This window comes from Lipotes vexillifer, unplaced genomic scaffold (genome assembly GCF_000442215.2).
Source record: "Lipotes vexillifer unplaced genomic scaffold, Lipotes_vexillifer_v1.1 scaffold37, whole genome shotgun sequence".
Taxonomy (NCBI): domain Eukaryota; kingdom Metazoa; phylum Chordata; class Mammalia; order Artiodactyla; family Lipotidae; genus Lipotes; species Lipotes vexillifer.
In genome coordinates, this window is record NW_006791811.1 from 3,846,191 (window position 1) to 3,860,743 (window position 14,553).

Genomic DNA, 14,553 nt, shown 5'->3' on the forward strand with positions numbered 1-14,553 from the left:
TCTTCCGATGTGGCCACTAAAAGTTTAATATTGATCCCTCCAGGAATGTTCTGTATAAAAATATGTATGTACATTTTTCTAAAATCCACTCATATGATTCCTACTGCTAACAGGATGATTTTATGATTAAATGCTTATGTTTTTAAAAAGATCTTCATTATTATTGCACTGTTTATTTAAATTAAACTGTATGTGAGATTTAATCTTAAATGTCCTCACTGAAGGATAATCTCAGTTGACTGAACCTGAAAAAAGGTTTATTTTTGTTATAAACACATCCCCAGCTGTTACTTCTTCTCGGAAGTGTAATTTTAAATAACGTCATGTACATGATACGAGTAAGGAAACCGAAACCCACTGGTACTTGATATAGCTCCAGTTTCTTTTTCATAACATTGGAGTAGTGATTTCACTTCAAAGAAGACTGAGACCTGTAGAGTAAAACTGACAATGACTGCGGCTATTAAAATAAGATTAGCCTTTGGGTCTTCTGTTTTCACTGTTCAGTGTTTTCTTTTTTTCTTAATCTGTTTGGCTAAAGCTTAATCCATGTTGACTGTAAAATAACTGTAAAATAGATGTTTTGACTTTTTTTTGGTTTTGACTTTTATTGTGGTTTTATGGTATCCTGGTACCAGAAAGTTTTTAACTTCAGGCTTTTATAGACATATTATAAAGATTTTATTATTTTAGGCAAGTTTGTCCAGTGGAAGACCACCTACATCCCCCACAGGAAGTGTCACACAGCAGTCAAGTATGTCCCAGACATCTGTAAGTGCCCGAAATTTTTTCCTGGTTTTAAAATTTTAAATTATTGCTTTCCAGAAGTGAACTGTTAATATTTACAAAACTGTTATTGTTTATCTGTTGAATATTATTGAAATAACAAGTGTCTAGAAACAAGAATGATACATTTCAAGAATTTGGAACTAATGTCAAACTTCTGAAAATCTGAGTCTTAAAAAAGTTTTTGTATTATTTCTTATGTATGTTTTCCCACTGACTGTGTTCACATCTTCTGTGATTCTGAATGATTGCAGTTTTCAGTGTGCATTGAAAGCATGAAATATATAATTCAGGGAATTAAGTCATACTTTTACTGTGATATACTAAAGAATGTCATGTCCTTGGTAGACATCTAAATGTTTCTAGCTCTTTCTGTGCAATTCACGTTTTAGAAATTTTACTTTTCAGTTTATGCTTACTTGAGTTATGTGGGTCAAATTTACAAGTATCCATTCAAGATAGTGTTATTTATTTTGAGAAAGGAGTAAAAGAAAGGTGATTTGTTATATTGCACATATATACTGGGAAATTGTGCAGAGTATCCCAGTTAAAAGAAATTTGCAGGTGTGGTAATACTTGTTTAAATTTTTATTTTGATATAATTTCAAATTGCAAGAATAATAAAATAAATTTCTGTATACCCTTTACTCAGATTCACCAGTTGTTAGCATTTTGGCTCATAGCTTTATCATGCATTCTTTCTATCTACATATATACAGTTACCTTTTTCTGAACCATTTGTGGGTAAGTTGAGGCATGTTCCTTTACTCCTAAATAACTTTGATGTACTCCCTAGGAACAAAGTCATTCTTTTATGAAGCCACATGAAGTGGATCGAATTCAGGAAATTTAGCATTGATACAGTGCCGTTCATATACAGATTTCATCAGTTGTCCCGTATTTCTCAGCCTCATCACTATAGACATTATGGACCAGATAATTCTTGTAGGGGGCTATCCTGTGCGTTATAGGACATTAAGCAGCATGTCTAGCTTAGATACCAGTAGGCTATGCCCTCCTCTTTTCCCCAGTGTGACAGCCAAAAATGTCTGCAGGCACTGCCAGATGTTTCCTGAGGGGCCAAATTGCCCCTTGTTGAGAACCATTGAGTTAACCTAATAACATCCTCTTTAGCTGTTTTTTCCTGATCCAGGATGGTAACACTTTGAAGCTTTGTAAAATTGAATCCAATGGAGTATAGTTTATAGATTGCTGAGGAATTGAAGATGAACTTGTGCTGTATTTCTTTAGCTAAGGTTGTGATCTTTACTAAGTACATGTATGATGAGCATACAGTTATTTTTGGGCTATTGAGCTGATATTTTTAATTAAAAAATTACATTTTAGCATGGAAGTATCCTGGAATGTGAATAAAATTAGTTAAGAAAGAAATTACTTAACGACTTGAAAATGTTAGACTGAAGAAAATGAAAAATTTAAGTAATGTAATTTAGCCCTAAGCATTAATGCTATAGTTACGGATATTGATGTCAGATAATATCGTTAACTAATACATTGGTAGTTATGGAAAGGACTGGTAAACTGGCTAAAAAAATTATAGATAAATTCTTTATTCTGTGAAGTACTGGAATGGCATTAGGGTGTATATGTATAGGGATATGTGGTCTGAATTTTTTTCCCTTCACATTATTAAAAGGTATCCTTTTAAACCATTTTTGTTTCATGATGATTTTATGTATGTGACTTTTACAATCACAGTTTCAGTGATTGTGCTTATTTTTTATGAAATTGCTAGTGCTACTTGTCATAAACCAGGTAGCCTTGTATGATGAAGAATGCCAGAACCTGTGACTGGCTGGTGGGGGAAAAGAAGTAGGGAGAATAGATGTCTAGAAAAAACAAGGGAATAATACATAGCATTTGTTCTGTTTTCTATCCCAGCTGAGCAGTAAGTAGATCAAGTGAGTGGACTTGCAATCCAAATTATGATACTCAAGGTAGCTTAGTAAATTTAGGTCAGTCTCCAAAAGAGGGGCAGAGCATGGTAGCAGAAATCTCTAGGTAGTGGTAATAATGAGCCATCAGGTGGCAGTCTGCTGGTTTTCAGAGTTTTGGTTATTTTGAAATAGGTTTCCGATAACAGTGAATGACATGAGGGAAGGGTCCAGCCTCCAGTAGATAAGAGGGCTACAAGGTAGCTTGTCAAGTCATCAGCCAGATAGGTTGGGGTTCAGAGTAGGAATGGAATGCCAATGGGGAAATGGAATATTGTATTTTAAAAAATGAAGTAAGAAGTCCAGTCATACACCTGGGGAAACTGTGTATGTGGAGGAGACCATTGTTAATTGAATGTATAGGTAATTAGTGGTGCCAGCATCCTCTTCTTTACTGTCATGAGAACAGAAAGGCTAGTTCTAGACTCTTACCAGTAGTGAGAGTGGTGGTGTTTTTTGTTTTTGGTTTGTGTGTGTGTGTGTGTGTGTGTGTGTGTGTGTGATTGATTGTCTCTAAAACTAGTTGGGACCGAGTCTTTAGGTTGATGCCTTTGTACTTCAATTTAGTGGGACTAAGATTTAGTCTTTAAATTTGATTTGAGATATCATCTCACACCAGTCAGAATGGCCATCATCAAAAAATCTAGAAACAATAAATGCTGGACAGGGTGTGGAGAAAAGGGAACCCTCTTACACTGTTGGTGGGAATGTGAATTGGTTCAGCCACTATGGAGAACAGTATGGAGGTTCCTTAAAAAACTACAAATAGAACTACCATATGACCCAGCAATCCCACTACTGGGCATATACCCTGAGAATACCAAAATTCAAAAAGAGTCATGTACCAAAATGTTCATTGCAGCTCTATTTACAATAGCCCGGAGATGGAAACAACCTAAGTGCCCATCATCAGATGAATGGATAAAGAAGATGTGGCACATATATACAATGGAATATTACTCAGCCATAAGAAGAAACGAAATTGAGCTATTTGTAATGAGGTGGATAGACCTAGAGTCTGTCATACAGAGTGAAGTAAGTCAGAAAGAGAAAGACAAATACCGTATGCTAACGCATGTATATGGCATTTAAGAAAAAAAATGTCATGAAGAACCTAGGGGTAAGACAGGAATAAAGACAGACCTATGGGAGAACGGACTTTGGGGAGGGGGAAGGGTGAGCTGTGACAGGGCGAGAGAGAGGCATGGACATATATACACTAATATATACTAACAAACGTAAGGTAGATAGCCAGTGGGAAGCAGCCGCATGGCACAGGGAAACCGGCTCGGTTCTTTGTGGCTGTCTGGAGGGGTGGGATAGGGAGGGTGGGAGGGAGGGAGACAAAGAGGGAAGAGATATGGGAACATATATGGAGCGGTGGGATAGGGAGGGTGGGAGGGAGGGAGATGCAAGAGGGAAGAGATATGGGAATATATGTATATGTATAACTGATTCACTTTGTTATAAAGCAGAAACTAACACACCATTGTAAAGCAATTATACCCCAATAAAGATGTTAAGAAAAAAATTTGATTTGCTAAAATGAAATCTAAGCCAGTTAAAAACTCTTATGAAAAAAAAAGATCAACAAAGTTAAAAACCAGCAAAATGGTTGAAAATGTATTTGCACCATATATGTCACCCAGCTTATATTTGTAAAATACCAAGGGCTCTGTTATATTAGTAAGATAAACAATGAGAATACACAAAAGACTTGCATTGGTAATTTTCAAAAGAAAGACTACGTTTGGCTTTTAAACACATGAAAATATATTAACCATATTAGTAATAAAGAAATGTATGTAAAAACAGCAATAATCTTCTATTTTCACTTGTCAAATTAGAAAACGGGAAAACATTGAGACAGTAACAGTTGTTGGCACGTATGGTACACTCATACACTATTGGTGGGAATATATAATGGTACAACTTTTCTGGAGGGTTATTTGGCAGTGTGTATGAAAATTTAAACTATGCGTGCCTTTTCACATAGCAGTCTAATTTTTAGTGATGTCATTGACTAAATATGAGAGATAATTATGACATAGATAATTATGCAAATATGCATGGTTTGTAATGGTGGAAAATTATAAACAATACAAATGTTCAGTAATTGAGGATTAGTTAAAAGATAGTTAATTCATACAGTGGAATACTATAGCTGCTTAAAAATGTGTGTGTATATAAAGAGACTTAGGTTTTCATTAGTTATTAGGTGAAAAAAGCAAGAATATATCATCTCATTTAACTTATTTAATAGGTTATTCTATTTTTCAGTTGTAAAATTGCCATTTGCTTTTTCTTTGTATCTTCTGTTTCTTTTGCTGAGAGTTTATATGTTTTCATTTGTTTCACGTGGGCTCATAATTGCTTGTTCAAAGCATTTTTATGACTACTGCTTTAAAATCTTTGTCAGATAATTAAAATACTTCTTTCATCTTGGTGTTGGCATCTGTTTATTGATTGTCTTTTTCATTCAGCTTGAGGTCTTTCTGGTTCTTGGTACAATGAGTGATTTTTGATTGAAACCTGGACATATTGAGTATTATATTATGAGATTGTGAATCTTATTTAAATTTTCTGTCTTGGTTGGCTTCTGAAAGAGAGCGTTTGCCACATCCTTACTGCCATTTGGGGGTAGAAGTCCAGGTTCCCCATTTGGTTTCCATTGATACCTGAGGGATGCTCCTTGTAATTGCTAAGTGAGCATGAATTCTGGCTCACTAGGCCTCTACTGAGGTATCTCTGGCTAGGAGGGATAGGAATGCTGCATTGCTGCTCCCCACGTGGTCTCCCCTGATACTACAGGGATGGGGTGGTTTGTTGTTCGTGATCTTTTACTGCTTGGCTGGTATGAAAGTCTTGGCTCTGTACCTGGCCTTCTCTGACACTAACCTGTTGGAAGGATTTGTGGCGAGGGTAGAAGCCTATGTCTTTGCTAATGTGGATGTGGATGGGGCCATAGTGTTTTCTGTGGCGTTTGGCTGGAGTAGAGCAATTATTGCGTAAACGTTTTCTGTGTTGCTAGGCTGTCCCTTTTCTGATCCTTGGCTAGAAAGAGCAGCCCATTGGAGTTTTTTTTTGTTGTTTTTTGGTCTGTACCCACTGCTGTTTCTGGGTTACTGACTTGTTCACCTTTATGTTTGGGTTATATGAGATTTAAAAAGGAAACCCAGGGAGCTTGCAAGCACATCATTTACTGGGTCCTGGAGTCTGCTTTTCTCCACCTTTTAGGATCCTCTTACATTTATTTTATATGTAACATTCGGGATTTTTAGTTATACTTAGGGGGAGGAGTAGGGAAAAGCATGTCTATTCCACTTTCCTGGAAACAGAATTCCTATCATTTAATTTATTTTTTAAAATTTATATCTATATATCTGTCTGGTTATGTAGGAAGAAAATCTATAATACACAAATTTAATCAGTGGTTATCTTTGAGGAAGTAGGTTGAAGAGCTTCATTTTGTCTAAATAAAACATGAATATACTCTTGTTGTCTAAGATACTGACAGTACAGACAATATAGAGTAAAAGTGACATCCCATTTCAGTAGTCCCTTTTGCCCTGACAAAGTTTTATGTGAAGCTTTCCTATCTTATTACTGTACATTTCTATACATAAATGTAAATAGATAGGCCTATGGTTAATTTTATTTGTTTGTTTTAATGTAAGCGATCATTCTGTCTTTCTTTTCTAAGTCTTTGGGCATTTTCAGCTGGAAAGGATTATGTGGCTAGAAATTGCAGTCATAGGTCTATAAATGACTCAAGGGCTGTTTGTATCTCATTCCCTTTCCCTTTCTTTGCTGTTTTTTGGCCCTAGAATCTACATTAATCCCAGATGTTTTGACTTTAATTCACTGTACTATTCTGTCAAGAAGGAAAAACCTTATTTTTGATAGCTTTCTGGCTCTGGTGTCAGACAAAATGAGCTTTCTTTCTTTCTTTTTTTTGGGGGGGGGGGACGGCATGCGGGAACTTAGTTCCCCCACCAGGGGTTGAACCCGTTCCCGCTGCTTGGGAGTGCAGAGTCTTAAACACTGGACCACCAGGAAAGTCCCAAGATGAGCTTTTGAAGCCCAGTTAGTTTTATGACTTTATTCATTCATACATTCACTCATTTATTCAAGAAATATTTATTGAGCATTTAAACACCGTTCTAGGTGCTGGGAATACAGCAACACAGCAGATAAAACCTCTTGTCTTTATGTAGCTAGGGATAGATAGATAACAGGTAAACTAGTATATAATACGTCAGATGGTGGTAAGTTCTATAGAGAAAAATAAAGCAAGGAAGGGGAATGGGATGAGGGAATTTGCTCTTTTAATTAGGGTGATAAGGGAAAGCATTGCTAATAAAAATGGCATTTGAAGGAGGGTGAGGGAGGCAAACATGCTTAAGGAACAGAAAGAAGGGTAGTGTGGCTGGAGTGGAATGAGAGAGTGGGAGTATGTTTAGAGATGCCTTTAGAGAGGTAATTGTAATGTAATCACGAGGAGATTATTAAACCCTTGGGTTTTACTCTGCATGAGTTGGGAAGCTACTGGAAAGCTGTTTTAGTAGGGATGTGACATGATCTCACACAGGCTTTAACTTAGCTACAATGTTGAGAGTAAGTTCTAGGGGGCAGTGATAGAAGCAGGGAGACCAGTTAAGTGGTTCCTGTAATAATCCAAGAGAGAGATATTGGGGGCTTGGACCCTGATGGTGACAGTAGATGTGGTAAAAAGTGGTTAGCCAGATTCTGAATTTTTTTCCTCCAATATTTTATTAGAGAAATTTGGATGTTTTGGGACTTCCCTGGCGGTCCAGTGGTTAAGACTCTGCGCTTCCAGTGCAGGGGGCATGGGTTCGATCGCTGGTTGGGAAACTAAGATTCCCACATGCCTCATGGTGTGGCCAAAAAAAGAAATTTGGATGTTTTGAAAATAGACCTAACAGTATGTGCTGAGGGATTGAATAAAAGATGTGAGGAAAGGTAGAGTCACCGATAGCTGTAGTATTTTGGCCTGAACACCTGGAAGAATCTGCTAAAGCAGGTGTTGGAGAAGAAAATCAGGAGTTTGGTTTTCAACATGATATATGTTAGACACCCACCTATAGATGTTGAGTAGACGTTGGATATATGAGTTTGGTGTTCATGTGGCAGGTCTGGTGATTAGTGATGTCTTGTGCATCTCATTGACAATTCAAGTCAGAAGAGTACATGGTGACTTTACTACCAATTGTAGAATATTATGAGAGAAAGTTTGGTAGAAAGGAGGACATAAGGGACCTGGCTTCTGGTCTTAATTCTGTGACTGACTGGTGGTGTGACTTAGGGCAAGTCATTTAACCTCCTTACACCCCTGTTTTCTTTTATGTAAAATTAAGTTGTCTAATTAGATGGGTTTTAGTCTTTTCATCCATGTGTCCCTGGGTCTAGATCAAGGAGAAGGTTCAGTAGATGGTGCTATGCACTAAATTGCATCCCTCCCAAATTCGTATGTTGAAGCCTTAAACTTGCATATGACTATATTAGAAACAGGGCCTTTAAGGAGGTGGTTAAGGTTAAAAGAGGTCCTAAGTGTGGAGCTCTGATCCAGTAGACCTGGTGGCTTTATCAGAGGAGAGACACCAGAGATCTATCTCTGTCTGCTGAGAGGTAAGAAGGTGGCCATCTGCAAGCCAGCAGAGAGCTTGCACCAGAAACTGAATTGGCTGGCACCTTGGTCCTGGACTTCCTAGCTTCTAGAACTGTGGGAAATAAATTTCTGTTGTTTGAGCTACCCAGTCTGTGGCACCTTGTTATGGCAGCTAGAGCAGACTAAGACAGATAGGGCTCTGAGCCTTACCTTAAACTTTATTTATTTAAAAAATTTTTATTATTGGGCTTCCCTGGTGGTGCAGTGGTTGGGAGTCCGCCTGCCGATGCAGGGGCCACGGGTTCGTGCCCCGGTCCGGGAAGATCCCACATGCCGTGGAGCGGCTGGACCCGTGAGCCATGGCCGCTGGGCCTGCGCATCCGGAGCCTGTGCTCCGCAACAGGAGAGGCCACAACAATGAAAGGCCCCCGTACTGCAAAAAAAAAAAAAAAAAATTTTTTTATTATTGGCTGCATTGGGTCTTCATTGCTGCGCTTGGGCTTTCTTTAGTTGCGGCGAGTGGGGGCTTCTCTTAGTTGCGGTGCTCGGGCTTCTCATTGCGGTGGTTTCTCTTGTTGTGGAGCATGGGCTCTAGGCGCGGGGGCTTCAGTAGTTGTGGTGCATGGGCTTAGCTGCTCCACAGCATGTGGCATCCTCCTGGACCAGGGATGGAACCCGTGTCCCCTGCATTGGCAGGTGGATTCTTAACCACTGCGCCACCAGGGAAGCCCCCTTACCTTAAACTTTAGACAGAACAGTTCTGTGATCTGTTTGAATCTGGGAGTTCTGAATAAGATGGTGTGTGAAGAAAGGGTTCCATTTAAAAAAAAAAAAATTTGAGAACCAGTGGTTTAGATGTTAATCTAAGATTCTGTCAGGGACTTAACCTATCACATAGTAGGTGTTGAAAGATGAAGTTTAATTATAATCATCAACTAGAATATGTAATACATCGTATTAATTTTACATATTGGTTATCTTGGTACGGCAAGTGGTTTATCTTCAGTGCAAAGAGTCATTTTAGGATATATTCTGATTGCCTGAAATTGCATTATAGAAGAGAGTCTAAGTCCTGACCTCAGTGATGAGATTCTTTTGTTAGTTATGAGCAGGCAGCCAGTTAGTCAGGTTTACCTATTGTCCCACATTGTGCTAGTTGCCCTGGGGGTGCACGAGTCAAAGTCCCTTCCCTCAGAGACAGTAATAGACATTTGAAGAACTGTGCCTAGACATATCAAACAGTAACCAACATAACAGTATATAATCAAGTGGTAAATTGCATGGGAGTTAACAGAAAAGAGATCTTTGGGGATTGGAGTAGTTGAAGAAGGCTTTTTGTACGGGACTTAAGCTGAGCTTTAAAAAATACGTGGAGTTTGTAGAGAAGAGGACTCATCCTGAGCTCATGTTCCTGAAATAGCAGAGCTTAGTTTCAGGGATTCATTCCTGAATGGGATTCTTTGCTAGTCTCCCACACTCCTGAGGATAATCTCTGCCAATATTTCCTTATTGAATGCCTACTTCGTGCCAGGTGTGGTGTTAGGTGTCAAGAATCCAAAGTGAACAAACGTCTTAGAGTACAGTGGATATAGTCTACAGATATGTAAATAGTCAAAGGACACTGTGATAGGAGTTTTGTTTTACTGGAGTTATCTTCTAATAACTTGGTTGTAAAGGGTACATGGAAAATAAATTTGGAATCTTTGTAGGCCTAAAAATTCCCTCCCCATATCTTTTTAATGATTATTTGTATGTAAATTCTATATTGAAAATGATTTTTCTTAGGAAACTTGAAACCATCGTTTTCAAAATTTTAGTATTACCAAAGAAAAGCCTGATTTTGTCTTATTATCACTAATTGGTACTTTTTCTCTTCAGTCTTTTGGGTTTGCCTGTTTTCTTTAGCTTTTCTGGAGTTTCATGAGACTCTCTAGATGTCATTGAGTTCAGACACTTTTTGGACTCTCTTAGTGTGAAACTTAGTGTTCATGTGTATGAAACTAAAAAAGTTTTAACATAAATTTATTTCCTTCTATTTTTCTCTGTTCTCTTTTTCTGGAGCTCATTAGTTAGATATTGGTCTTTCTGGATTGATCCTTTACTTCTTTTAGCTTTTTATTCGTTTTCTGTCTTTATCTTTTTATTCTGTTGTGACATATTTCCTTACCCTTTTTTTTTTAACCCTTTTGTTTTACATTTAAAAGAAAATTTTAGTTCAGCCTTTGTATGTCCAATTTCTAAGAGAATTTTCTTATTCTTTTCCCTTGGAATCCTATTTCTCTGTTATGGCTGAAATATTTTAGATCTCTGTTGTGATACTTATCAGATTTTAAAACTCTTTTTTTTTCTGTTTCCTAAATAATGTATGTTCCTTAGAAATTATCTTTGTCTTTTTTTTCATGCTGCTCGTTTTTCTCTTATAAGAAAAAGAAGTTTTCCCTTAAAATGCTTGGTTTTCTGCTTATATTTAAAAGTAAATGATTATATACATTAATCAACATGGGTTTCTTCCACTGCTTTGAAGATAGGTTCTTCCCTAGCAGACCTCTTTCCTTAGTGGAAAGGCCGATTAAGATTTCTGTGTTTGCATGTGGGAAAAGCAGTGGTGATGACAGTGGTAAGGATATATCTTTGGCAGGTTTAGAATTGAAGGTGTACAGGTTAGAAGCTGGCCATTAGGCTGGTGAGCCAGCAATTTCGGAATAAGGAGGGTTTTACTTCAAGGTACCAGTACCCACTCTAGAAGGCTAGCTTTTCCGTGGCAGTTTTTAGACTTTTAAAGAGAAGTGTCCTTTCTTTCTAGGTCTCCATACCCCTTCTGTGTGGGAGAGGGGTGGGGCTGTGACTAGTGAGACTGTTTTCTAGACAGACCTGTAGATAATCCTTCAATTTTTAGCCCCACTTCTTACTTCTGCTTTCATACCTCTAAATTCTGAGTCTAACTAAATCCACTCTGGTCTTTTTCTTCCTGTATTCTGGACTACAGAGAGCTTCCTTCTCTCTGTTTTCTCCTTCAGTATGATCTCATCTTAAGGTCTTACAGAAATGCAGATGGTACCCTTATCTCTCTCTCTTTGCTGTATGTGTGTTTTCTTTTTGTTTAATGTTCTTTTAATCCCCCAAGTTTTTTTGGAAAAAACATTTAAGCCCACAGAAAAATGGAAAGAGTAAGCATTGACCCTTGTGTACCCTTCATGTAGCTATCTATAACAATTGTTAAGTTCCTCTCTATTTACATGGTTTTTCTGACCTATGTGTCCCATATTTGAATTCCCTCAGTAGTCTCCAAAATACCTTTTCCCAGGATTTAATTAAGGGTCACACATGCATGTGGATGTCCTATTTTCCTTTAATATAAAAAGATCTGGGCTTCCCTGGTGGCGCAGTGGTTGAGAGTCCGCCTGCCAATGCAGGGGACACGGGTTCGTGACCCGGTCCGGGAGGATCCCACATGCCGTGGAGCGGCTGGGCCTGTGAGCCATGGCCGCTGAGCCTGCGCATCCGGAGCCTGTGCTCTGCAACGGGAGAGGCCACAGCAGTGAGAGGCCCGTGTACCACAAAAAAAAAAAAAAAAAAAAAAAGATCTCCCCCCCGCTTTTTTTTTAAAGAGCTCAGGTCACTCACTTATCTTACGGAATGTCCCACAGTCTAAATTTGTATGTTTGTTTCCCCCAGTCTTGTTTTTTGTTTTTTAAACATCTTTATTGGAGTATAATTGCTTTTTTATCCCCCAGTCATTTTTGTTATTGTATTAACTGCTGTTTCAGTGGGTTTTAGTAGGAGGGAGAAACAAATGGGTGTGCTCAGACCATTATCTTCAGTATTTATTGTTTTATAAACATGATTTTTAATGGCTCCATAATATTCTACCTTTTTAAAAAAACCTATTTTCCTCTTGCTGGCAGTTTTAATTTTTCCCTTTTTTTGCTATTATAAGTAAACCTGCATTGAGTGTTATGTATCTTTATATCTAGTAATTCTCTTTAAAAAAATTTCCTAAAAGTATACTCTTAGGAATATTAGGAATATTAGTATATTAGGTCAATGAGATTGTTTTTAGATCAAGAGCCTTATAAATGATCAGTTTTCTCTAAAAATGTCTAAATCAGATCAACTACATATCAAATGGATTCATTATGAATTTATCTGGGGGAAAATTACTTGCTTAAAACCAAGGTACTTATTCTCTATTATTAATATTAGGAGGTATTTTAAGTTTTAAAACTCATTATTGTTTTCAAGGATTGTTAGAAACCTATTTCAAAGCTTAATAGCAGTTTAAAATAAAACTGTAGCCTGCATATTTGTCTGGTCATGAGCAGTTTTACTGCATTCTTATAAAATATTCCCATAGTACAGGTAAAGTAAAAAAGTGTTGTCACCTTCAGCCTGCTTTCCCCTTCAGTCCTTCTGTCTTCTCAGTTTGCTGGATATCCCGTCAGATCTTCACCTATGCATTAAGGGCATATATAGTATAAAGAAATGTGTGCCTATGTGTTTAATACACAATTTTTTTTAATACACTGTAAACACACGTAGGTATTCTGCATTTTGTTTTTACACTTAACAGTGTGTCTTCAGAGCTTTCTATCTCACTCACTTGAGCTACTGTGCACAGTGTGGCTGCAGTTTGTCTCATACAACTATCTTTGTTGCTGGACAGTTATTTTCAATATTTTAATTGTTTCTGCATTGCAACTTTTCTTTTTAGGGTTTCAAAATCTGAACACAATTGGGAGGTTGTGAAGTTGTTTTTTGTTTGTTTTGCTGTTGTTTTTACAGCTTGTATTGCAGAAAGTAGAAATAATGATTTTCTGTAATAAATAGGTAGGCATTTTATTTCATTTCATTGTTAAAAATATGTGGTCTTTTAAAAAGGACATCCTTCATGGGTAGATATTATTATTTGAAATTTCTATATAATATTTAACACTTCTAGATATTTGAATTGCATAAATTCCCACTGAATAATGAGGCAAGAAAATTTATATGCTGCTTTAATGTGATAAAAACAAAACAATATACTGAAGTAAATATAAAAAAAGGAAAATATCATTTCCTCTCTGATTCTAAAGTTAATACCTACATAGAAAAGACAAAAACTTTGGAAAAGAAAATATAAATCATTCCCAAATTTTACCCCTAGTAGGCATTATTCACCTTTAGCATTTTGGTGACTGTTCTTCCAGGTGTGTGTGTGTGTATGTGTATATTTCTATATCAAATCTAATCAGATACAAATTTATGAGTATGCATTATTGTGTGTGTATACAGTGCAGACATCTTTCTCTCAACATGTTTTTCACATGTGTGGAATGTATATATACATACACGCAGATATTTGTATGTAATTGTATAAGTGGATTATATTCTACATGTTATTCTACAGTTTTTTCACTCAGCAGTGGGTCATAAAGATATTTTCATGCCATTGAATACAGATATAATCAGCCTTTTAATGTCTGTGTACCATGTCTCTCTGTAGATATACCTGATTGATTCTGATCAGTTACATGGCAGCAGTGGGTCTCAAATGGGCTTTGGTTCTAGGGAGTACTCTGGGCCAGAGACCCTGTGTAGCCTCCTAGTGGGGGCACTAAGGAGTGGTTGAGAGTTAAATGGCTTTTCTTGGCAGATGTGGTTTTCTTTGGTGACTCTTAGTGTCAGTAAGGAGAGAGCTTCCAACAATAGGGCTAAAGGAGTAAGTTCCTTTATGGAGTGTGGGGCTTGAGGTGTGAGACGACAGGATTGGCCAAGGCTTTAAAATGAAAGGGAATTACGCATGTTGAGATGGGATTGACAGAGAAGATAATGGAAACAGTTGAGGGCATCTGGTTCAGGTCAGCAGAGCAAAGCAGAAAATAGAGGAGAGACATATCAGTTGTGGAAAGGAAGGGACTTCTTGCAGAGCTGGCTACTGATAGCCTTGCCCTCATGGGTTTGGCATTCATTAGTAGACACTGTCTGAAATGGCACTTGCCATTTGGAACTTAAAAATAAACATGATATTTGTTCTTTGATCTCACAACTTAGAAAAAGTGAAATGCAGGTGGCTAGGAGGCTACTATTTAGTTTTCTTACTTCCTTTTTAAGAAAAAAAGGCATTCTATTTGTAATTTTTCTTCTACTTCCTTATTCCTTACAGAACACTCTCAGGCACTTGGCTATCAGCCAGTCAGTTTT

At 37.4% G+C, this 14,553-nt stretch overlaps 1 protein-coding gene across 3 annotated transcripts in view; it reads left to right on the top strand.

Moving 5' to 3' along the window:
* Positions 1 to 14,553, top strand: part of PHC3 (polyhomeotic homolog 3) — a 79,746-nt gene that overhangs the window by 7,959 nt on the left and 57,234 nt on the right. For all 3 annotated transcript variants that reach the window (XM_007464735.1, XM_007464734.1, XM_007464733.1), the window contains exon 4: positions 694 to 771. In XM_007464735.1, the coding sequence (XP_007464797.1) occupies positions 694 to 771 (78 nt within the window). The remainder of the gene's footprint in view (positions 1 to 693; positions 772 to 14,553) is intronic.